Source organism: Falco cherrug, chromosome 3 (genome assembly GCF_023634085.1).
Source record: "Falco cherrug isolate bFalChe1 chromosome 3, bFalChe1.pri, whole genome shotgun sequence".
Lineage (NCBI taxonomy): Eukaryota > Metazoa > Chordata > Aves > Falconiformes > Falconidae > Falco > Falco cherrug.
Genome location: NC_073699.1, coordinates 48180684 through 48205775, shown reverse-complemented (window position 1 = coordinate 48205775; position 25092 = coordinate 48180684). Strand labels below are relative to the sequence as shown.

The 25092-nt window shown below is 40.7% G+C and overlaps 1 protein-coding gene across 2 annotated transcripts; it reads right to left on the bottom strand.

Moving 5' to 3' along the window:
- Positions 1–234: 234 nt before the first annotated feature.
- Positions 235–20376, bottom strand: LOC102049023 (transmembrane protein 68-like). 2 transcript variants are annotated; one of them, XM_055706143.1, is made up of 7 exons: positions 19972–20375; positions 14176–14506; positions 12466–12630; positions 8994–9187; positions 4038–4098; positions 3540–3679; positions 235–1694 (listed from the first exon to the last, which is right to left on the bottom strand). In XM_055706143.1, the coding sequence occupies exons 1-7, from the start codon at positions 20113–20115 to the stop codon at positions 1590–1592; spliced, it is 1140 nt and encodes a 379-aa protein (XP_055562118.1). In that variant the 5' UTR covers positions 20116–20375; the 3' UTR covers positions 235–1589. The 2 variants fall into 2 exon arrangements, with proteins under 2 accessions (XP_055562118.1, XP_055562119.1); XM_055706144.1 differs by lacking the exon at positions 4038–4098 and having other exon boundaries at positions 19972–20376.
- Between the last annotated feature and the right edge of the window lie 4716 nt (positions 20377–25092).

Below are 25092 nucleotides of genomic sequence, written 5' to 3'. Positions count from 1 at the left end.
TTTGCTTTCATTTATCATCTCCTATGCATGCTGAGTCTCTGCTGGGAGAAAAATCTGCCTGCCTGCATATAGCAATTATAGTTAAGGTGTTCAAGTAAACATTCCTATGTTTTAAAACAGAATTGAGATTTTTCAGGACAGGATTCTTGTCTTTTTCCTCTAGGGAAATAACTCACCTGTCTATCCAGCTCCCTTCTCCAGATGTGCAAGAAATACTTGTTGAGAAGCAGCATGGAAAGAGGAAGAATTAATTTTAATCCAAAGAGTAGATTTAGCTTTCTAGTGAAAATGGGCAAACATTGTATCTATTTCCTTAGATGCTACATAAAGTTTTAGGATGTTGAGGGAAAAGATTATACAGATATTAGAAGTACAAGAAGGAAAAACAAGACACAAAAAATACCTTTCTTGGTGTTTGAACTTAACAGACTTTGTTGCATTTAGTGGCACATTGGATAGATTGCACAAAGTTCTCCCACCCCCACCAGTAAAATATCCCACAGCCTGTAAAAATACATTCTGCTTTGTAGCGAGTTTTGCTATTCTGCAAGTTGCATTGGGAAGACAATGCTGCCTACGTCCACCTTTCCGAACAGGCCTTTAGGTTCAATCCATATGAGGACGACAGTGTTGTAGTACCGCATTTTCAGGCAAACCACCAGTGATGATGAGTATTGGGGTTGCATTACCTAAGTAGGCTCCCCCCAGCCCGCTCCCTGGGAGATCTGGGTGAGTACAGCACATCTGTACTGCAAACACACTACAATGCAAGAACTCTCAGGCTGGGGGCAGCTTCAGCTACTAAACCAGTATTGTATGGTGCAATAGTGCATGAATGTACCAGCTCAGGCTTGAAACTACTGTCTACATGTATTTGCATAGTGCTACACTTAACTAAGGTTGGGTTTTTGGTTTTTTGTTGGTTTTTTTTTCCTCTCTTTGAGAGACTTTTCTTTTTTCTGTTGGAGCAAAGTCTTGGATGTAGCATTCCTATTTTCCAGGGTACCAAACCACTAAGCTGATGTCTTTGTAGGAGTCTAGTAGCTATCTGGTTTAATGGGATTACTTCTCTTTGTATAACCTCTCTAGACAAATGGCCTAAGCAGCAGATCATTAGCTAAAGTGAGCCAGTTTCTCTTCTGACACTGTCTTACATGAGGTCCAACAGGGAAGGTGCCCACCAAGGGGTGGACTTGTGGGACCTCCAAGTTGCACTCTGAGCTTGTACTCCGAGACTGGACCATGAACTGCTCAAAACATAAACCCACAATCTAGATAAAACTTCTGAGGCTCTCAGATGTATATACATACATACTTGTTTTAAGAACCAGGCAAATCCCAGCTACATTGTTTCCTTTTGGGGAATTCAGCTGTTGCATTGCTATTATACATATTTTCTTCTTCAGTCTTTCTAACTTCAGAATATCCTCAAAGGCACAGGGGAACCTTCAAGAGGTTAATTGTTTTCTTCTGTCAGATCTGTAGAAACTTGTAAATTAAACTGGTTCAACACCAATTATTAGTCATCAGTACCGCAGGACATTGTTTTTTTACTGCATGCTGGAAAAACAATGAAATAAACAAGCATTCTAATCACGTTTACGATGTTTATCAAATCGCTCCAATAAAGCCTTCCATATACTGCCTGGGATTGTTTGGTGCTTGCTTATGAGAGCCTGGACAGCAGTCTTTGTCTGAAAAGAGAAGAGAAAGTTGCCTTTACTGACCTGCTTATGCAAGGAAGAACAGTGTCATCACTGACTTCTCAGATGTTAAGAGGCATTGGGAAATTCACACGAGACTTTAAGAAAAAAGTTGTCTTTTATACCAGCTAGTTATCCTAACAACACTTCCCTTGGAAGGGAGAGGAATAAAAACATTGATTGCAGTTTGAATAGGCTCAAATTCTTGAGATTTATTGAACTTGGGCATTACCAAATCAAAGCAGCCTTTAACACATGCAAACATTTAAGTTTGTGCAATCTCCATCCCTGAAGGTTTTAATCAAAAGCACTGGATAAAACCTGACTAACTTCATCTCATCTCATAGTTGACCTTGCTGGGACCAGGAATTTGGAGTAGGAGCCTCCATCTTTCCTTCCCAAATAAATTCTTCTGTAATTGTACCATATACAGCATGCACATAATAAAGAGTATTTGTATCTAAAGTCTGTCCATTTTCACTCTACATGAGATTTAAATGCAGGTTTGAAAGAGAATGCATAAAATACTCCGAGTTTCTACCAGGGATAAGAAATAACCTCCCTTAGTTTTTCCTCATACATTTAAACTTGAAATAAGCATAGCTATATATTCTGGTGATCTACCCCAGGGTGATGGCAGAGTATCACTAGGAATATATGAAAAGAGTAGCCAAACCTTTCCTGACAGATTCATGTCCTGACTCCTTTCCAAGGCAGGATCAGATAGAAATCAGCCAAGCCACTGCTCATCTCAAACTACATTGGTGGGGTTTTTTTAATGAAGATGAGCGACAGAAGACCTAACCATACCCCCACTGAAGGAAGTAGTCAAAGGCTTCTCTTAGTAAAGCGAATAAACATCATGGGAGATGTCAATTTCAGTTTTGCAGATATACAAAATACTGTTCCCTGAAAATACAAAAATATGGATAACTATAAGGCCAGTCTTAGCACTAATATTGCTTCCAGCCTCCTAAACCTGTTGAAATCAAGCTCCACAGCTTGCCTGGGCAAGTTCCCTTGTAACAGACCAAACCTTTCTGGTTTCACTGCTGTGAAGCCCAGAACACTCTGCAGTGGATCCTTAAAAAAAAAAAAAAAAAAAGGCACTAGCCTTCCTGCATTTTTTGGGGGGCAGCAAGGTGTTTTTTACATCAGTTACATCCTTACAAGTGTTTTGTTCTGTGTATTCCTAGACATCGCAAATCTTTTTCTTGCCATAAAGCCCTTCTTTCATCTTATGTGAAAAAATTTTAAAAGTGCATTTTCTGTATAGATTAGCATTTTGAAAAATGCCTAAACCCTGGATCTATAAATGTTTTTATGCTCCTGGACTCCACTGATTTCACCAAGCTGTAGGTACTCAAAATATTTTTATATAAGGGATGAAATTTGTTATTTTTTTTTACATTTTCCTTTTGACAGCGAGACTGAAGCTCTTGTGGAACTTTGTTTCTAAAGCCCTGCATTATTTAGAGAAGATTCGCAAAGGTACTGGTTATATATTAAATTCATTTTCCTAATTACTGAAAACTGAACTTAAAACATAATTCACATAATTTGAGTTATCAAAAGCCATGGGAAAAACAAAGTTAACATCCCAGGAAGACAGCTCACACTCTGAAAGGATGAGGGCATCCCAATCAACTATTATTATGTCAATAGTTACTTGTAGTTAACAATATATTAAACAATCCTGGAGCTCAACTGCCCATTGCATTAGCAAGCTAGTAAAAGTGTATTTGTCTTTATTCAAGCATGCAAAAACCTAGTTTCAAGTGCATAATAATTAATGACAAAGTATATAGTTTGGTATTGCAAGAAAGGCTAACTTACCTTTTCAACTAATTCCTCTGTAGTTATATCTGGATCGTAAGGGATTGGCTCCCCAATGTACGTGCGAAATTTAACCGGAAGTCCTCCATATGGAGGAGTAAATGGCAATCGAGTACTTTCATACAACTGTCTAAAAAATCCTGGAATAATTTAAGGGAGGAAAAAGTTAGATTACAGTCACAGAAAATACAATCCAAATTTGAAATCTAGTATGGAAGACTTCTTAAGAATGCATGCTTTATCTGACAGTCAAGAAGAAATTACAGGATTTAGGTAACCGTCCACCAAAACAAATCTGTATCACTGAACTAAGACTGCATTAAAGAACCAAATCACACCAGTTATACACAAGCTACCTCCACATTTGAGATACCTCTGACCCACAGCAAGCGTGTTAATCCAAAGTAAGCAGAAGTCTGAAAAGCAAAATATAAAAGTAAGAGAAATCTGAGAGAAAAGTGGAGGAAACATTCCAAATTTTAAAATATAAGTTCTTACTTCTTTCTTTAAACATCCTATATCCTTCCCGGACATTTTGCGTATACATTGGAATGATGGGCTAAGGAATCACACACAAAAAGGTGGAAATGTTATACCAGGTTTGAATTTATGTTTTTGTGCCTGTTAATGCAGCTAAGAAAATCACTTGAATCCAGAGGATAATTATCAGCCACTTAAGTAGCAAATAAGGAATGTTGCATATAAAAAAATAAACTCCAGAATAGAAATAAAATTCTATTTCTCAGCTCCCACAGACATCACTGTTTCAAAGTCACCATCTGTAAAGAAAATGTCTGACATTTATTAAAGGTTTATATAACTTGTATGCTACATATTTATTGCCATATCACTGACTGAAACATAAAATGAAGTTCTGCAGTTTCTCTGTCTAAAACTTACATCATGTGTGGTGAATAGGAAAGCATTCAGTTTGTGAAATCTCGCAGAAAGCAAGCAGGCATTCACATTTGGCTCATCTCATCTGCTTCTCAAAGTAAGGTCTCATTGAAGCAGGAATGTTTGGATACTACCCTACTGGAAAACTTCTGCAAATTCCTTGGACAAATAAGGCAATCGTATGCCCTCACTGACCTGGACTACAACGCCTTCTGGAGGGCAGATCCTTAGGCAGTTACAGAACAAGTTCACTTCATTACTGTGACTAAAAAGAAAGATTCTTGAGATACCTGAACTTGAAACAGTCATGTCTTACAGCCTCAGGTAAGATTTCATAGTTTGTAGACAAAGTAACAGTGACTGTATCCATACACACAATGATTTCCACCCCACCCCACCCCCGGCATTGGCCCTTTTCATTTTTTTTTGAAACCGTATTTTGAGCATGTTGTTGGAATTGCTTGTCCAGAAGGTAATGAAGGGATACCTTTGTGCTTTTAAGAATCCCTGCCACAGAACAGAAACCACAGGATGAGAGAAAAAAAAAAAAAAAAACCACAAGCAAGAGAAAGACCTAACTAGAGCCTAACAAAGAACTCGAAGTGATGGAAATTGTTTAAAGTAAAAAAAACCCTGACAAGTAACAAAAATATCAAACATACATGAAGTTGTAATAGTAAACCCTTCAGAATTAGAAGATACAGGAAATTAGAAATAAACCCTCAAAAACAATCAGTAACATCTGTTCATAGCATGTAACTACTGGACATTAAAAATACCACACAGCTTCATTTATTAATTGAATACTTTGTGTCTAACATTTTAAATGTTTGAAACCTACTTCAAATTTTAGTAATAGTGCAAGATAAACATATCTTAGGCTACAAAGTAATGTAGCAACTACAAGTTAAATGCATACAATGATAAGCCAATGAAGTACGGAATGTGGGTAGCAGCATTAATTCCCTAAGCTAATAAAAAAAGGTATACACATAAAAGCTTGCCTCTGTAAAGCAGCACAATCAGATCTGCAATAACCCATAGATTTAGATCTGCTGTGCTGGAACTGAGCTGCACCACACCCAGCCAGCTTGAAAAAGACAGAATCACAGGATAGCTGAGGTTGAACCTGCAGAGATCACCTAGTCCAGCCTCTTGCACATACATAAGAATTTTGTGAACCATAGTCCTGTTTTACCTTTTACCTAACTAGACCTGAACCAATTTTTTGGCACAGGTGAAGTGCAGGGATCTTCAGAAATTATGAATCCTTCCCATTAGCCTGCCAAATTCCAGGCTCCTGGCATAGATAAATTCAACTGAGACAAATATATGCCCCAGAAGTTCCTTGAGTCATAACATGAAAAAGCAATATTCTCCTTCTCTGACCCCAGGTAAGCAGAGTAGTTATACAAGACAAAGTGGAAAATGAATGTGGAAACCCTTAGGCAAGGACTGAGGCTGAAACTATGTTCCTTGGTGCTTTTTTTTTTCAACTTTTTAAGTGGAAGAACTGTTAAACTTCTGTAACATAAGAAGAACGGGAATGTCTATTTGCCTTGAAATCCCCATTCAAGTCATCTGTGGCAGGCTATGAACCACTGTAGTCATTTTCAACACTGTAAAGTGTGCATGGTTCTCTGAGTTGACAGCTACACTGTATGCAGAATAAATGCAAAAAAGGCACTTAAGAGTCCTATCTTGCCTTCATCCAGGATCTAAGTAAGTATTAGCAAAACATATATGAATTGCTAGATCAAGTTCTGAAAGTTTAGATAAGTATGTCCCCAGTCTTCAGCCAAGAAGTCTTGTCTACAAGACTGGTTTGGCTAGTATTGAAAAGGATGCAAGAACAAACAGAAACAATCAAACTCCAAATTTGCCAAAAGATGGAATCCATGGACTTAACTTTGTATAAGAAAAGTATGTAAGGTTAATATTGCCCCCTCTACTGTTAAATGTACGGCACTTTTTTTTTTTAAGTGTTTAGCTATATAAGGTGTGTCTTATCACAGATTTCCAGAGAAATATCAAGGATGCCCAAAATTCGGTGGAGCCTGCTAGCTAATTACAGTGATGCCCACCACACTGGGATCTAGTCAGACTTTCTGATCATTAAAAAAAAATAATTCCAAAACTGAATGAGTGCAATAATAAGTGAAACAATTGCCAGCAGCAGTATAAAGGTGAGCTCAGGCTAGTAGGTGTCAAAGGAGAAAATACTCTCTCTGCTCTAAAGGTAACACAATCCTGCGTAATGTCTCTTATCAAACATGATATACAAATGACCACAAGAACCTTTCATACTGAAGAACCTTATCCTCAATTAACACCTAATTCATTAAATTAAAAACAAACAAACAAAACACACAAACCCTGTTCAATAGAAGGTGTTGGCAATTTTAGGTACTACTATTCAGCTACTTCCATGTGCTTCTAAATTACGGAAGACTGGAAGGATTAAGAGGATTACTAGCAAGGATTTTTGTGATGTGTTTTGATCAGGGTGGCCCTTTATATTAAGGGCACTTAGATTTTTTTAATTTTTTAATTCAATTTTTCTTTTAAAAACAACTTATTACATTGTAGAATTACAACACAAGGTTCCAAGTGAAGTGAAAACATCTGGCAAAACACCGTTCCAATTGTTTGAAGTAGCTGGAAAGACACATGTGAAAGCAAAATTACTAGAAATCACTGAAGTTGTTAGTGACACCTCTTTCTGACTGTTTGAGTATATTATTAAATTAATAAATAAGAGAAAGGACTAGAAGGGAATTCAGAATGCCCACATGAATTTGACTGGGTTTATCCTATCCATATTCTGATATTTTCCTAGTGGTAGTGTACAGGTGCACACAATATATGAAGTATTGTGACTAACATTTATGAGCACACACTTTTGAAAAAAAGGACAGGAGAGTGAACAGAAGCACATAAAACAGGACTTCTAAAAGGCCACATAAGACAAAGAGGTAGAAACAGGACTCCCAGTCTAAAATTACATTACCACTGGGTAAATGCCCCTAAATTTTTTCTAGTGTTTAGAAAAAATCTCCCCACAACATTTCAGAGATACATGAAGTTATGAAGAAATATTAACCCAAAGCATGCATTTTGAAACAGTAGGTACTTTGTAAAAGGAGCTATAGCAAAAGAGACCAAAGCGAAGTTTGAGAAGCAACAAAATGTAATGGGGAGAGAAAGAAAGAAAGAAAGAAAGATAACTGCACAAGAGTACTGAAAGGTGTGGTAAGAAATTCAGCTTTTCATGGGAAGGACTCTATTCTCTGTCTACATAGGAGAATCTGTACAGGGAAGGATTATGTTTATGTGGAAGGCCAAAGAAGAGCACTGCAATTGATAGATATCCATAAGAATGTAAAGAAAAATGATGGTTGTGCAGTTCAGGAGAAAGCAGCAGAAAGCTCATGGCAGAAGAGATGAAGCCTGGATGTGTACCAGTATTGTCAGTCACAAAGAGCGCTAGCTATGCTTTCCAAATTAACACAGAAAAATTGTCACTAGTAGTGATGATGAGAAGTGGCAGTTGGGAAAAAGACACGGTTACTGCTCTTTCAGACCTGTGCCATTCCAAACAAAATTGTTTCTCTGATATAGTCTCTGGGAAATAGTCTCACACGTGGAATTAGCTGGAAAAAGTCAGAGCCAGTGGCAGAAGTGTGTATTTGTATATCACAGAAAATGTAACTGAAGCTGTGGTCATGTGTACATTAGCAGAGCACAAACCAATACAAACACCTCTCTAGAGGACACTGAGGATCCGATATCAACACTGAACACATTTCAGGGCTCTGTTTTTATGTAGAACTAATTCTTGTCTCATACCATTGACTGAATGCCCATTTGCAACTGAACAGTATTAGGTCCCACTTCTGGTTTAGTTTCTGCCGACAGGAACGCAGCTCAGGTATTCTAACACACTCCATGGTGTGAATGAAAGCATGGTATGCGAGAGAGATGGAAAAACCGCTTAAGTGCACACATGAATCAAACCAAGACACTGATGTAGACACACCTTGGGTTAGCTGAAGCAGTCTTTCAGTAACATGAAAAGAAGTAAGGGTAAGAACAAAATCCTGGACCGTTCCAGAATAAGTGAGAAGAGAGAAAGATAAAGATAATCCATAAAGAGCAATAAGAAAATGGCTAGGTATGTAGAAGCAAGACAAAAATACGTCTAGTAGGATGAGAAAAACAAATGAAAGCTCACTGCAATACGAAGGACAGCCACAGCAAAGATTCCTGAAATACAGTCAAGACAAGAAATTGCATGTCTACAGTTCCATCATGCAGGCATGGAACTGCAGAGATGGATGCCTTGCAACAGTCAAGAAAAAGCTATACAGTTCCATAAACCCCTTGCTCCCTACTGATTACTGTGCTTGAGGAACATGGTAGGGAAAGGAAAAGAAATGGTTTACCCCCAAACCTTTTCTTCTGTCTGAAAGATTTTCCAACACTCCTAAGCTGCATTTTGTAATGAAGCATGTGTGCAGTAAGCATAAACCAGGATTGGTAAAATATAATACTCACCACTTTTGCATCCAAAGCAACCTGGGCAAATCCTTTTCGATTGCCCCACATGAGTTGATAACTCTCATCACTGAATAGTGCTTCTCTAACTCCACCTGGTGAGATGGACACCAGGTGTCCATTCTTCAGTGCAATGAGACACTCCTCCCTTGTACCTGGCATAACACCTGTCACTTCCAATAATAATTTAAGTCCTGCAATAAAGAAGTAGAAAATACATGTTATTGTAACAATATATCACAAATACTGTTTGCATGTAGGAACAAGATTACAGTTAAATGAAAATCTAATAGCTATATATATTTAAACTAAGGCAAATTTGTACAAAGGAAGTAAAACACCTGCAGAGTAAATATTGGCAAAATGACAAATATGTGACTGTGGTTTTGCCCAAATGTTATGAAGATGAACCAGCTTATCAGTAGCATCTCAATAAACTAATGCCTGCACATGCTGTTTACCATAACTATCAAAACACCAGCCATGCAATCAAAATTTGTGCATCGCAGCTAGAAATCTGAGAATAAACACCTATTCCTCCCCACTTCTTTTTAAATATCTTAATGCAGAAGAAGAAAAAAATCAATACAATAAAGACAATTATAAAAGTAAATAACTGACAAGCAACTCTCTTTGTTCTTTTAAAATGGGATGTTTAACATTTTAAACATTGAGGTTTTGAGTTGTTAAATTGAGTATTTTGTGGTTAAATTGCAAACTACGTGGATCAAATTGAACTGGTGTACAAGTCTTAAGATGCGTGAATGGCAGAAGTTGGTAGGGCAGTTTCAGCACTGCATGGAGTTTAGTGAATCTCCTTCCTCTGTTTCCATAACTGGGATTTCTCCAAAAGACAGAATGTAAACCACAGAAGCACTCTATGCTTTCTTACATCATCTTCACATTCTAAACCTATCAGTTTGGAATTCCCATAGAAAGCTTCAGCAAACAAGAGTTTCCCTATCTTCAAATTCACTGTTCCAACGGCATGGTTTGAAAAGACATTGTTTACATTTTGTAAACAAAGCTATGGACTGCCAGAACTGGTGTCTAGCACTGCAACTCTGACAAAGGTCTGCAACACCAACTTTGGAAGACAGTGGGAAACACAGTGCTACATCTTGCAATTGAATTGTATTTAGTCTTATTCAAGGCACTGCCTTTGATAGATCTTTCTGTCAAAGACAAATGTTGACTTTGTTTAATCCCTTTGTGAACTCAGATGTGTTTCTGTTCTATCCTGCAGCCAGGAATGCCATATCCTTATTAAGTGAATAGTTACTTCTGTTACTTGCCTTTAAAACTTTTGCCTATTAAGAATTATGATGTATCACATGAACATACTGCCACTTCTTATTCCCCTTTTCCAGGTCACACAGAATTTTATACTCCTTCGTCATGCAAGACTTCTGTGCCATGTACTAGCTCTTCAAAGGAAGTCATGCGAGGACTCTGATCATTCTTGTCCTTTTTTGTATCCTTATTACTTCACAGCTTTCCTGAGATGTGGAGACCAGAATTCTATGCAGTACTCAAGATGTGGGCGCTATATGCATTTTAAGTACAGAATGGCATTTTCTGTATCTCCTTTTTCATAAGCCTAAAATTTGTTTGCCTTTTGGCAACTCATGAGATTTAAGGTGACATATCCCTAAAGTCATCTAGAAAATTTAAAGCTTAATTACATGTTTATGTGTTTAGACTCTGTTTTCTTTCCTTCTGCACTGTGTTGTAACTAATACTGACTTTCATCCGCCATTTAATCAGCCAGTGATTCAGTATTGATAGATAACTGTATTCTCTGTATAGGCTTTTACTGCCTTGAAAAAAAAAAATAAAAAGGCCAGTATAAAAGATTTGTCACCACACTACTGATCCAGATGATGATTATTTTGACCAATATAGGTGCCAGCACTGATCTTCATCCATATACCTGGTGATTTCTGCTTCTTTGTGAAAATAAGGTATTCACTTCTACCCTTTATTTCCTACCTTTTAACCAGTTATTCATTCACAAGAAGACTTCTCCCATAACTGTAATTAATACAACAGTCTGAGGTTCAGCATATGCTCATGAGCATTCTTTAAATAATCTGTGAAGTGCAAAGTTTCTCTACAAAAAGCAGGTTAAGTGTGGTAGAGCAACGGGTTAGGGAGAAGTTTCACTCAGTCTATTACTTTCAGCTGCATATTCTACTAACGCAGCAAATGGGGAAGGCTAATCTCCAGTATTTGTGGTCTTTTTTACCAGATGCCTTTTTGGTAACCGTTTTATAGGTTGACACTGTATTTGCCACCTCCTGTTCCTCTAGCATGAACATAATTCAAGCAATATTTTACATACACATCAGTAGTCTGGAAATTGCAAAGCTGAGAGTGTTGTTTGGTCCTTACACTAGTTTACAATGCATTTGTAATAAATATCTGTGCTATGAACACCTCAACTTGAAACAGTACACTCTCGTTTATCGCTTAAAAAAAGAAGTCTCCTTTGCAACATTCTGCTAAACTGTATCTTCCTTTAATGGTCTTAAAAGCCAATCATTTATTGATGACTTCATGCTTCTACTGTGTTCAGCACTACACAGTATTTACCAAGTATGCCTGTAGCAAATTCTTCCTCATTATCTTTCCAGGGGTGTCTTAATATGTTCTTGCATCAAACTTGCTCGAGTTGATGCTCCTTGTTTTCAGTGTTTGAACACAACTTCCTTTTCTGAAGAATGTCCTTCTACTTTTAAATAGCTTCCTTTACTCCTTAGTGTTATAATAATTTTTAATGTAAGGGATATAAAGGTGCCTTTAAATACTCTCCCTGCTATTCCTTCTGGATGCTCCTTCTTTATCCCTTGATTTTCTAAAACTGAATGAGGTTTGCTTTTCTTGTGAATTCTCCTTTTCACAGCGGAATTACTTCTTTCTCAGCCTACAACGTGCTGAATGTATTGTGGTCGTCAGTATTACAGAGCTCTCTTCAAACTGTAAAATCTTCAAAGAAGTTTTGTGCCCTACTCCAGGCTCTGATCAAAAGAGAGATTTGATGTCATACCCCATAGCTGTGGCTACCCAGTGTAGAGGTAGGTTATTGATATCCTACCATTTAATGAGCTCTTCTGCACTCATAGCCTATTGCTGACCAGCCAGCACTATGTCAGTAATATAGCCCTATCCTACACTATCTACTAAGGCATGACATTTAAACCCAAAGGGATTATATAAAGTCTATTTGTTGGCTTTCGGGGGGGGGTGGGGGGTGGGGGTGTCTACCAGTGGTTTTATGACCTTTCACTTAAAAGACAGGATATTCTACCCTGTTTGCCCTTCTGCATCTACCAGCTTTTAGTTTAAGAGTCTAAAAGCAGGTTTTTAGTTTAAAAGTTCTCTTGAAAATGTAATAAATGTAAATTTCATCTAAACCAGCAAAATGTTGAGTGAATCAAGGGTGCTTAAATACAAGAGAACATGTTCTTACCTGGTAAACGAAAGACAAAATGATCAGCTACTGACAGACAAAGTCTTTTCTTCCAAAGAAATAGCCTAGACAAAAAGTAAAGGTAGTCTATAGGAATAGCTCCATGGTAATACACAAGAATGCCTGGTCCTTCTGGTAGGTTTTCCACACCATGAAGCTCATAACCTGTTTGGGATGGAAAGCAATATACCAACAATGATAGCTGTGAATCATCTGGCAATTTAAAGAAAACTGTTTACTCTCCATTGTTAAAGAAAGCCTCTGCAGTAGCTTTTAGAAGTATTGTTCTGTATGGAACTTTTGGTCAGTATCAAAGAGAAAGCCCCTCAAACACCACAGGTGTATCAGTGAATTGATTTGTTGGTCAGTTTCATCACTAGATCAGACCTGAATCTGACATCTTCCCCAGTAAGGGGACTAAATTAATTATTTCCCATTAGAAACTTTTCCCAGGCCAAAGTACAACAATTTAAAATTAATAATAATTTACTATACTGGTGTGAAACTGCTTCATCAGCAGAACGAGAGGCAAATGAGTGGTCAGTATGCTTTCCTGAAATACAAAAGTACAAATCTCCATTCTGTGTCGGGCAGAATGAAAACTTTGGGATTTTACACAATAAAAAGTTTCTCTCGTTGAGATGTTTAAGTCCAAACCAGAATCTGTAAGAATCCCGAAGAGAGGTTCTTTCCACAAGAGTTAAATGTGTTCACAGTGGAAGGGAATTTCCTCACAGACAACAGACTTCTACAGATCCCCCTCCTGGCTCTTCCTACATTTGATTTAGGTTTTAGGTGAAGCCAGACTAGTAGGCTAATGTATACTAAGGATTGGGAAAGCCACAGCTTCTGCCAACTAAGAGCTCTGCCTTCATCTCCATCCCTGCTACAGTTCCTACCATAAGCTGTTTGGGGAGAAGGATGGGGATGGAGCAGGCAGAGTCCTAGGAAGAGGTGGAGAAAATTTTATACTGCAGGATGTTCAAAGATTAAAAGGAAAAATCTGTGAGGAAAGATAGCAATGTAGACAACAACCTGTTACTCTTCATCCTTAGGGCAGCAAAGTTTGCTGATATCCCTAAATGACATCTCTGGGAAGAACAAGAGCCTAGATGTAGCTAAGGATTTTCCTAGGGAGCAGGGTGTGTTGAAAGTATCTGAAAGTTGAGTGTAATGAAACTGAAAATTCAGGTTACTTTTAAATTCTGCCATAGTATAAACTTAAATGTGGTATCTAATTATTTCATTGTCCATATGGCTCTTAAAATTATTTTCAGTTATCATAACACGAAGTAGTTTTTGCCAACTAAAAATACACTAATTACATTTCCAGCTAGTTTTTGTGTTTTGATCATTTAAGTGCATTTTAAGCAGCTGCTAAGGTAAAAATTAAACCACCCAGTTCTCCTACAGTTAGGTTACTAGAACTAGCATTAACGCTATGCTTCACTCTAATACCATATACAAAGAAGCGCACCTGCCTATCCACTTAAGAGAAATTTACCCTATATAAACTAATTTCTCCCTTTCATTCTGCTTGTTCTATATTGCAAGCAGTCTTAGAGGCAGAAACTTCTAGGTTAGATGACATACAAAGTATAATAAATGTCATTTCTTTGCATCAATTTGGAAGAAATAAAAAAAGTGAAACTCAAGTGTATTTACTATTTATTGTAATGCAAAGCTTTAGACAAGTCATGTCATACTTACCATGCCATATTCTTGCATATATATCCCAAAAGCTTGCTATAGTTTTCCTTGCACCATCCCAAACATCACTCAAGGGATCTGCTTTTACTTCACCATTCTTCCGATATATTAGAAGCAATATATTAGTAAGGTAAATGAAAAAGAGTATTGTTAAAGGAACTATAAAAAAAACTAATATTGCACTTATTGTCAGTGAGACTATGACCACATGAAAAAAGTATTTCTTCAGGTACTCCACAACCATCCATTCTTCCAGTGCATAGGCAAGGCAGTTTAGGTCGGTCATCAGCATCTGTCCTGAAGTGCAGGATTCTTTTCTACCTATCATGTCCTAGATAGAAGAGAAAAAAAGCCACAGCTCAAATTTCACTAACCATGGAAGTTTCTCAATTTAGGAAAAAAGTTTTCTGTAAATACACCTGATGCCTATTTTGTTATAGCACAGAGTCAAACATTTTGTTTCTCTGTCATGTTAAGACAGCTGCTGGCAATTGCCATTCACTACTGCCAGTGAGATTATCCTATATATTTAAGGATCTTTTTTTTATACAGCCAGATAATAGGGGCTGAAAGGGCAAGGGATGGAGTCCATGGAAGCCTCAGGATCCATGCAACATGGCTGATCAGATGATTTCTCTGTATAAGTATGGCTTACTTTCTAGAAGCTCAGAAGAGGGTAACTGATTGGCAGCATTAGTCAAGATGACTGCTACCAGAGGTCTGGGCTCTCCTGATCCTCTGCAGAGAGTCCAGCCTGGGCTTCTGGTCCCTCTCAGTTTGGCAGCAGCTGGCAGCGAGGGGAACAAACAGCAAAATGAGCAGCTGAAGAGCCAGCAAGCAAAACCTGGGCAGCCGTGGCTCCTTCCCAAGGCCTAGAGGTGCCTGGGACAGCATTTGATACTGCTGGTAGCACTGGGGAAAACAGCTCTTTGCCCCTCATCCACAAAAACGTTATCAACACACCCTTCTTTCAGATTTTCCAGCCCTGGCAAAGACCAAGTGGGCTCCGTGGCCCTAGTCATATGTTTGCCACATGGAGCTCCCTAGTTAGTCTGTTCCTACAGCTGACCCTACCTGCCTGACAGCAGGTAGTGGTTTCTCTGGAAGGCAAGAGCACTCCAGCATTGCTGCCTGATTTTAAGATTTCTGAGCATTAGCAGAGATTTAAACATTGCAATCAGATTCAGCAATCCATAACTGAATACAGCTTTTATTTGCCTCAATCAGGTTACTACTTGTTTAACGAGTACATTTTTCCACTCCAACACCAGGACAAGTACCTACAAGAAACAAATCATTATTTCCACAGTCAGTGCCAAGATCATGAAGTACAGCAAGTCCAGACTCTTCTGACTTTACATCTTCAGCTGCGTACTTATATGAGCAAACCTGTTACACACTAATCACTCAACTTCTGTTTTTCTTCTTTGTAGCCCTGGGTAGAATATAGGGGTGGTAAGGCAAGCAAGCACCATGGCAAGCCCTGCCGATGAGTAGCTGTAAAAGCTATGAATTTGGTCTTGCACACTCCAATCAAATCTGTCCTTATCTCAGACCCTTCAAACTCCACACTGGGCACCAAAAAGGACCATTGTGGTTTAAACCCAGCAGGTCACCAAGCGCCACGCAGCCACTCACTCACCCTCCCCTGCAGTGGGATGGGGGAAGAGAATCCGAAAGGTAAAAGTGCAAGAACTCATGAAACTGTCTTTGTCTCAACCCATAAGTAGAGCGCAAGGTGGAAGGACAGTAAACTAGGAGCTCAAAGGAAACAAGCACTGTATTAAATGAAGCTCAGCACGGCACAAACAAAAAAACCCAATGTGACAAAGACGGTCACTAGAAATAATACAGAACTGTTTAATCCTGATGACTGGTGCCTGAATAAGATATATGAAGATCTGTTCATATATCTTTGATCACTGAAATTGTCAGTGACAAATAAATTGTCACTGGAAAGATTTTATCGATAACATGAGAGAAATAAAAGAAGTAGTCTGCATTCAGATATTAAAATCTCTACTTAGAAGGTGTTTAAGAAGGATAAAGCTGAAAGTGTGGTGTCACTCTATAGTAAAGAAGTTATTCGTTGTTTAAAGTTGCTGATAAGAGCAAGGACTACAAATTCTCAATGCCTGTGAAGCACGCGACACTGACAGAGGCCAGGAGAAGGCTACGTTAAGGGCTTGCCTCAGGCTACTGAATCAGAAATACTGAGCAGTATTTGGAATAACTCTTTCAGCCTGCAGCATATGGTGAAGGAAGCAAGTGCATTTTGTATTGTTATGGGGGCTTCAGACTGGGAACACAGACTACTACTGCCAGTAGCAAAACTGACCTAAAATTGCAGATAAAAATGTCCATACCCACAGTAAATGGACCAATAAAAACCTTGTATGATATGGGGATTAATCTGGATATACAGATCACTGACAGGAACCTGGTGATTAAGACATCATATAATCTAACAATGTTTTAAGATTAACAAGTCCTAGTATCTATCCAGGTTGTGCCTAACCTTTTATGAACTACCTGAAATTACCTCTGGCCTCCTGATACTCATTTTCAGTAACTCTTGAAAGACTAGGGAAAATCCAGAGGACTGGAAGAGATTTAACATTACTCCAAAGTCCCCAGACACAAGTAACTGCAGACTCAGCAGATAAAACGCTGGCAAGATTACTGAAAAGCTGGTATGCGATAAAGGTAACTGATGCCACTCATTGTAATTTTGTGGGAAACCAACCTCGCAAACAATGCGCCTCCGTTCTCTGAGGAAATTAGAGGTGCAACAGCTTGCGCAGGTGTCATGCGCATACAGTTTTACTAGGGGCTTTCAAAGAGTCCCTTTAAGCCACACATGAGCTGCCACCTAGAACTCGTCCTGCCACCAGCCCCTCACCGTATGTTCTCACCACCAGCCTGGTCTCCAACAGGATCAGCTGGCTCCCTGCTAACTGGATGACTGTGAAAATGTTGGCACAAGCAAAACCACTCTTGGGAACAGCCCAAACTTAAATTGGCCTACGGGGATTATGAAAGTATATTACCAATGCCACCTGACATTTTGATTGAAAAATAAAGCTTTTTAAAATGGAGCACACATGAAATGAATGATGTCATCAACTAACACAACAAAAAAGTATCCATCAGTGGTGGAATCCCCATCAAATCAGAACTGAGTCTAAGTCCTACATTAATCAGCATTTTCAGAATTTTGTCCTAATATTAATAGGATGTTTACATTGATCGGTGTAAACAATGTAACATCCCACTGATTCCTCTTCCTCCATCCCAATTTTTATGTAACAGAAAATTATTTGCTGTCTGGAAGACCATTACGTTTAACATTGTTTACTCACAGACTGCAGTATAAATGAACATAGTAACACATTCATTTCTGATTTTAAGTGCAACAGACACTAAAAAAAAGCTTTAGAAAAAAATTAAAATGCTTAGATGTGCAAAAATATTTTTTTTAACCTACAAAGCAGGTATTAACAGCACAGATTTGACTTGGGACATATGAAAGTAGTTGGGTACCCATGGAGCGAGTTCACATCATGATAGCTAGCTGGGTGGGTGGGATACAAGGTAATTCAACGCCATTCCAGTTGAATCTAAACCAGTGTGGAGAAAGAATAAAAGATTGACCAATTGAGTAAAAACTAGATGCAGCACAGCTTTTTCTGGAAGTTGGGTGCTCCACCAAGCTTCAGTTCCTGCTCCCACAGTTCAATTGTACACTACCTCCAACATTTCATAAGGAAAGAATGAACTGATCACTGAACCCTGACCCTGGTTTTTGGATAATATGATACGAGTCCAACGTGGTGAATGCATCTCTCTGTACTGCCAATATAACATCAAAGAACTACAGCAGGTCAGAACTATTTTTGCCATGTTCTACTAAGCTATCACTCACCAGCACCCTTGCTGAGACCACAAACACAATTTTGAAGCATTCTTTCTATCGAACACCATATAGAAAATTACATAACTGAGTGCCTATTTTTCTAGGCACTATTAATTGCAAGGCTGTTATTAAAGACCTGCTTGATGATGCTCTGGAAGAAAATGCAAGAGTGTTAACTGCAATATGTTTACTCCTGAATGCTCTGGTTTGCCCCAAGTCTCAAAATTTGAGAGAAATTTCTGTTCTGCTTCTATCAAATCTGAGCCAAAAGCAGCTCCCATGCTCTTAAAAACTTAATACCCCATAAAAGGTTAACAAGTGGGTATCGTGTTTTGTGAACAAAGATTTTTTAAATGGTCTGTATTTTTCTCATCCCACCTAGTGATGGATTTGAAGAGCTACTGAGTGACTTCATTACTCTTCTAGATAACAACACCTGTGCTGACATGTGAGATGTTTATTTGGGCTCCACCTTTAAAGCATATCAAATTCCAGAGTAATAGCTGTATCTACAATGTAAAATTACAGGTGATGTCGGAGGCAGACAGAACTTATACAGGAGCTCTCCTTCCATCAAAAGCCTCATGTACTACAAGTCATTCAGATCCCAAGCTCTTGCTGAAGATAAGGATAATCTTATCAACTCTGTAATCCCAGGGAACAAGTACAACAATAAAGCTGTCACAAGAGACCTATGGCATCAAAATTAAATCCCTGCAGCCGGCTTTCAACATTGACTAAAGAGTGGGTAATCTTGGTCTTGGTGCTCACTGGTTTGCTCTTGGCAGTAGATTTGGCAGAGCAGAGTGGAAAGATGAGTGTAAAGTAGCTGGAGATTCTTCTAGAGAACTTTTTGACACCTGCTTTCTCGTGGCAGGCTACTGCTTTCTCTTCTGTCAGACTCAACTGCTCTTTTTCACAAGGGGAATCATCTAACAGTTACAACTCTGCATCTTGTCTTTCAATGTACATGAAATGCCAGTTTTACATTTCCCAGATTCTTTGTGGCAGTTCCATGGAAAATAACTCTCCTGCTGGTCTCACACTGTCACCACCCACTTTATTTGATCCCATTAACCCACTCATCCTGTGCACTGCTATGTTTCTACAGCCTTCCCTACCTTCATGGATTATCACTGAATTGTATAGAATCACTTAGGTTGAAAAACACCTTTAAAATAATTAAGTCCAACAATTAACCCAGGACTACCAAGCCCACGACTAGAGCATGCCTCTAAGCACCACGACTATGTTTTTATCAGCACATCCACCCCAAAACTGGAGGGTCTATCCCCCCCAAATCAAAACCTTTAGTAGCTACGGTGCCCGGTTGCCCCAGCTTTCCATGGCTGTTCCCCCTTCCACACACACACCGCGGTTACCTAACCCGGCGTGCTGTTTCCCATTTATTTATTCTCTCACAGCCTCAGGAAATCCGACTAACAATTCCCACCCGGGTTTGTCTCCCGCCAGGGAGAGGTGAAGAACTGCCCCCGGCCGGGCACTCCCCGCCCTGCCCCGACGGGCAGGCAGCCGGCGGGCGCTGGAAGGGCGCAGGGCCTGCCCTCGGCGCTGGGACCTCCCCGCCGGGCATAAGGGACACACAGCAGGTGCCCAGCACCGACGGCTATCCCTCCTCTTCACCTGGAAACGCCATTAACGCTTCCAAACGTCATTACTGCGAAAAGTCGGGGTTTCGCCTCAATTTCTGGTGCTAAGGGGCCCCGAGACGGGATCGCCGCTCCGGCGAGCGCACGGGTACCGCAACGCCGCCGGCCCCGCGGGCAAACGGCCGCCGCCGCCTCCCGCGCCGCCAACCCGCGCCCGCCGCCCCCCGGCGGCTGCCAGCGCCCCGCGGCCGCGGCCCCGGCCCCGCTCACCTGCCCGCGGCGCCGCCGGCCGTCACAAGGACCCCGCCGATGCGGCCCCGTCCCGGGATAAGCGCGCCGCCGCCCCCGCGCCCAGGCCCGGGGAGGCGGGGCTGGGCCTGGCAGCCCCAGTGGGTTCCGCGCCCAGGTCACCATTTTTAATTCTTCAACGATAAAAATCCCGGGACGGGCAGCGGTGGTCCCGCCCGGGCGCCGCTGGATGGGGGCGCCGCTTCCCACCGCGAGGGGACGGGGCGAGGCGACGGGGCGAGGGGACGCGCGGACCCTCCGGCGGCATCGCGCCCCCCGGCTCCCCTCAGCCCCGCCGCGGTGCGGGTGAGCGGCCGCTCCGCCCCCCTGCCCTGGGTGTCCCCGTCCGCGGCGGGGCCGGGACGCCCCTTCCCAGTCTCCCGCGGGTGCCGGGGCAGCGCGGGCACCGGCCGGGCCTGTGAGGGGGCGCAGGGGGCGTACAGGCGCGCGGCCCGCTTCAGCTGCGGCTACAGGTGCGCGTGAAAGGCCGGCTTCGCCTGAGGCGGTGGAGCGGTGCTGCCTATCCGGCTGCTTCGAAATTCCAGGCAGTTCAGTCAATATATCCTACAGGTAGACGGGGTGTAAACCAGCTGCGTGCCGTGGGCTTGGGTGTTTGCACGGCTTCCGACACGTCAGGCCGGAGCACCCGCGCTCCGCTGGGCAGAGGGAGCCTGCCCGGGCCAGGCCTCCCGCCAGTTCATGCACACGCTGGTTGAGGAAACTGTCAGACAGACACGTTGGCTACCGAGCTGAGGTCGTGCAGTGGTTTTGCAAAGGAAGGAATCTCTCTGAAAAGCTTGGGAGAGCTGGGTGTCACACAGACGTGGGGTGTAATTAAACAGATGGCAGCTAGACCATGCTGTTCTGGCTAGATTAAGCAGATCCAAACTGAAACTGAATACCCATACGTTGTGCTGTTGTTCACCCTATGGGTAATATGACAGAGGTCCTATTGCGACTGGTAAGACTAATAGGTACCAAATTTTAACTTCAGAAAAGGAATAGGTGATAGAATTTCTTTGATTTGGTGACAGGACACCTGGTTAACAATCACCTCATTAAGACAGGTGATGGAATTTCAGTGATTTGGTTTGATACAGAACAAGGAATTGAGGAATACCGGTGATTTGCAAATGCAGAGGAGGGGAACCTAGAAGCTAGTTTGCCAGGGGAACACCAGACAAAACATAGGTATGATTAGAGTCAACTTCTTAAGAATGAAAAGGCTTCTGAGAGAGAACTTGGAGTTTGTCTCTTCCAGGATACTGATTCAGGACTGGAGCAGGTCCAGAAGGAAGGCAGAATTGTCTGCCAAGTGATGTTTACAGTGTGATGCTGCTTTAAAAGATTCACACAAATTTGAAAATGCTCAGAGGGCTAAGTGAGCAAATTCTGTAACACTGTAAAGGGGACTTGCAATGATTGTCCAGCAGGATTTACTCCCAAAGAGGATTCTTTAACATCTAGATTCCCTCCAAACTTTTTGGAGTCTTGATTCAGCTGGCACAAGCAGATTGGCTTGCCACCTGCTTCTCAAAAGTTGCAGAGGACAGAAAACAGTGCCTCAGTGTGAGCATCTCTTCCTGTATCCACATTCATGCCAGTTGCAGCCCTTGCATGGCTCCCATGACATAAAATGCATGGCTGCAGTACATTTCTTCCCACATGTATCCTGTAGCTGTGGTTCACCGGAACTAGTCACAAACCTGCAAAAAAGCATCCACCAGTGATGCTCTTCTGCTGGCTTTTGGCTTTTATGGCTCATGGCAGACTTGTTGAGTAATAGCTTCCATCGTGTGGGAAGATATTTAGGAAAAACTTGATATTTATTGCCTAGCATGAAGCAGCAAAATCATTGGAAAAGTGTTCTTGCTAGTAGAGGGGTCAATAGAATGCAGATATAACATCTTTAAGTGGCAAAAGTACATTTAGATGATCAGTGCAAGTAAAAAAAGCATTACTGGCCAACACCAAATGTAGCTGAAATAAAGTATTCTGTTTTGTTTGCATGTTTTTTTTTCCTTGTAGATGCATGATGGTGTACTATTGTGCAAAGAATCTGCATAGAAATGGAAGAACTAAAACTGCCATTGAAGAACAGAACTATAATGAAATAACAGTCATGATAACATAGATATTGAAAAATGTATTGGAATAGGGTATTGAATAGCATTTTATGATAATACTATCTCTGCTTTTCCTTTTTTTTTTTTTTCTTCTTTAGAGTCATCTTGAAGAAGAGTGGTATGAAGCTTTCTCAGAGTATTTTTAGAAATTTGGTATGGGCCTCCAGCAGCAGATTTGGATATGGAGGGAGATACCTAATGATGAGGAATTCACGTCATTATGTGAAATTAGAATTTAAGCATTTGAATCTCAGGGAGTGGGAGAAATATTAGAAAGATGCAAAATTTCAACAGTCTGGAATTTTTAGATGAAATAATGAGCAAAAATTTTAGAAAGAAGGTTCCAAAATAAATCTACAAATACCTAGCATACAACGTGTATTACCATGATTATAAGGATTCTGTGAGAAATGGAGCAAAAGGAACTGATTAGTATAATAAACTGCATCTTGTGAATCTGGCGCATATGTTAAACAAGGGGGGGGGGGGGAAATAACAGTCAAGATTTTCTACCTTCAGATAAAAACAAAAGTAGCAACCAATGAAGGTGATATAGAAAGAAAAAACTAATAGGTCTGAAAAAGTACTTTGCTCTAATTTTGAATATAAACAATGAGACAGAGCATTGGCAGATTGATAATAAAGATGAAGGAGCAGAAATTACAAAGTTGGAATGAAAAATCAAGGTTAAGAAATTATAAGGACAGAACCAGTTTTCTCAATCTATACAAGAACATGCCTAGCAGATGTAATTGCAGGCCCAGTAGTAAGGATTTTTAGTAGCTTCATGAAGCTACTAAGAATGCCAGACAACTGAAGAATAGCAAATATAGCACCTATATTTGAGAAAGTAAGAACAATTGGGGGTCTCTTGTATTCTGCACTGTACAGCGTGTTCTAGACCAATACGTGTTAAGAAATTAGTAGTTCATGATGTGAATATTTCAATTTCTACTTGTAAATACTGCCAGGCCATCATGCCTATGGGATGAAGCTATGGAAGGGGTAAGTATAACCTCAGGGTTTTATCTGCCAAGAATGCCTGGTAGAATTAGTGAAGTGTTACAGCACTAGAAGGCATTAATGAGATCTTCTTTGAAATATTGTATTTAATTCTATTTCCTTCTTGTCTATACAGATTAATTCAGATTAAAACAAGAACAGAAAAGAGTCCAAAGGATGACATAGATGCAGAAGCTTGTTGTAGAAGAATAAGACAAAAGTGTGTGGCTTTTTTTAACCTAGCAAAATGAAATTTCAAATGGGATATAACTATTGCTGTTAAATAATTTTTGGGGTAAGAAGGGAGAAAAGTAACTCAGTTAAAAGTCAGTCAAAGCACAAAATAAATGTGTTAATGGACAGTCTATAGCTTTAGCATGTTTTTTATTCAGATAAGATTTCTAGCAAGAAAAAAGTGGTTCTGAATCTGTTTACAAGAGAAGTAGTAGAGTTTCTACTGCTATTTGAAAGTTGAAATAAATTGGTTACAGAAAGTTGGTGGTCCCAGTCTGATGTTGCTTGCATGACACTGTAGGTGAGTTGTGCTCAGAGCTGGCTCCTTTTCACCAAGGACAGTTCCAGCAGAACATGGAAAGGTTGATCCCATTGGTGGTCAGTCAGAAGTGGTGTTCCCCAGGGCTCAGTACTGGGGCCAGTTCTGTTTAATATCTTTATCAACAATCTGAACAAGGAGAACAAATGCACCCTCAGTAAGTTTGCAGATGACACAAGGCTCGGGGGCAGTGTTGATCTGCTGGAGAGTAGGAAGGCCCTGCAGAGGGATCTGGCAGGCTGGACTGATGGGCCGAGGCCAATTGTATGAGGTTCAACAAGGCTCAGTGCCGGGTCCTGCACTTGGATCACAGCAGCCCCACGCAGCGCTACAGGCTGGGGCAGAGCAGCTGGAAAGCTGCCTGCAGGAAAGTGTGTGTGCTGCTTTTGGCTGGTTTGGTCAACAGCCAGCTGAACATGAGCCAGCAGTGTGCCCAGGTTACCAAGAAGGCCAACAGCATCCTGGCTTGTGTGGCCAGCAGAACAAGGGAGGTGATCATCCTGCTGTACTCAGCACTGGTGAGGCCGCATCTCAAATACTGTGTTCAGTTTGGGGCCCCTCACTACAAGACACACATTGAGGTGCTGGAGCGGGTCCAACAAGGTTGGTGAAGGGTCTGGAGCACAAGTCTTGTGAGGAGCATCTGAGGGGATTGGGGTTTAGCCTGGAGAAAAGGAGGCTTAGGGTCGATCTTACCACTCTTCTACAACTACCTGAAAGGAGGTTGGAGCGAGGGGACTGTCAGTCTCTTCTCCCCAGTGACAAGTGATGTTGGTCAAGAGGAAATGTCCTCAAGTTGCACCAGGGGAGATTTAAATTGGATATTAGGAACAAATTCTTCCCTGAAAGGGTTGTCAAACATTGGAACAAGTCGCCCAGGGAAGTGGTCAGGTATTTAAAAGATGTGTAGATGCAGCACTTAGGGCTGTGGTTTAGTGGTGGACTTGGCAGTACTAGGTTAACAGTTGGACTCAATGATCTTAAAGGTCTTTTCCAGCCTAAATGATTCTATGCTTAGCATAAATGACCGTTTGAGTTTGGAGGCTGGAGTTTCTTCTTTAAAATAAATTGATTACTTGGTGCTGCTTCAAAAAATTGCCTGTCTTGTCTCCTGTCTCTTAATACTTGCTTGTGCATGAATACCAGGACCTGGGCAGGATTATCAATTGCTACTGACCCCATTCTGGAGCAAGTGGTGGCCTTTGTGGGTCCTTAGGACTGGATTTTATTTCAGCCAGTAATGTTGCAGAGTGATGGCAAGAGGTTGTCTTGGAGGTCTTATGTCTCAACAAGCTGAACTTGAACCCTTTTGTTTTTTCCTTCAGAGCTGATATTCTTGAGATATCAATCATGAATGCTAAAATGTGGCAATCAGAGTAGTACCACTGTGGGATTGTTTGCAGACAAGCTTGGAAGCAGTAG

Coding starts and splice junctions, on each gene's coding strand:
- LOC102049023 (XM_055706143.1), bottom strand. CDS start 20,115: ATGGTGACCTGGGCGCGGAACCCACTGGGGCTGCCAGGCCCAGCCCCG. Junction 9,188..12,465: donor TTTTGTCTTTCGTTTACCAG/GTAAGAACATGT, acceptor TCTTTATTGCAG/GACTTAAATTATTATTGGAA. Junction 1,695..3,539: donor CAGAGGAATTAGTTGAAAAG/GTAAGTTAGCCT, acceptor TTCTCTTTTCAG/ACAAAGACTGCTGTCCAGGC.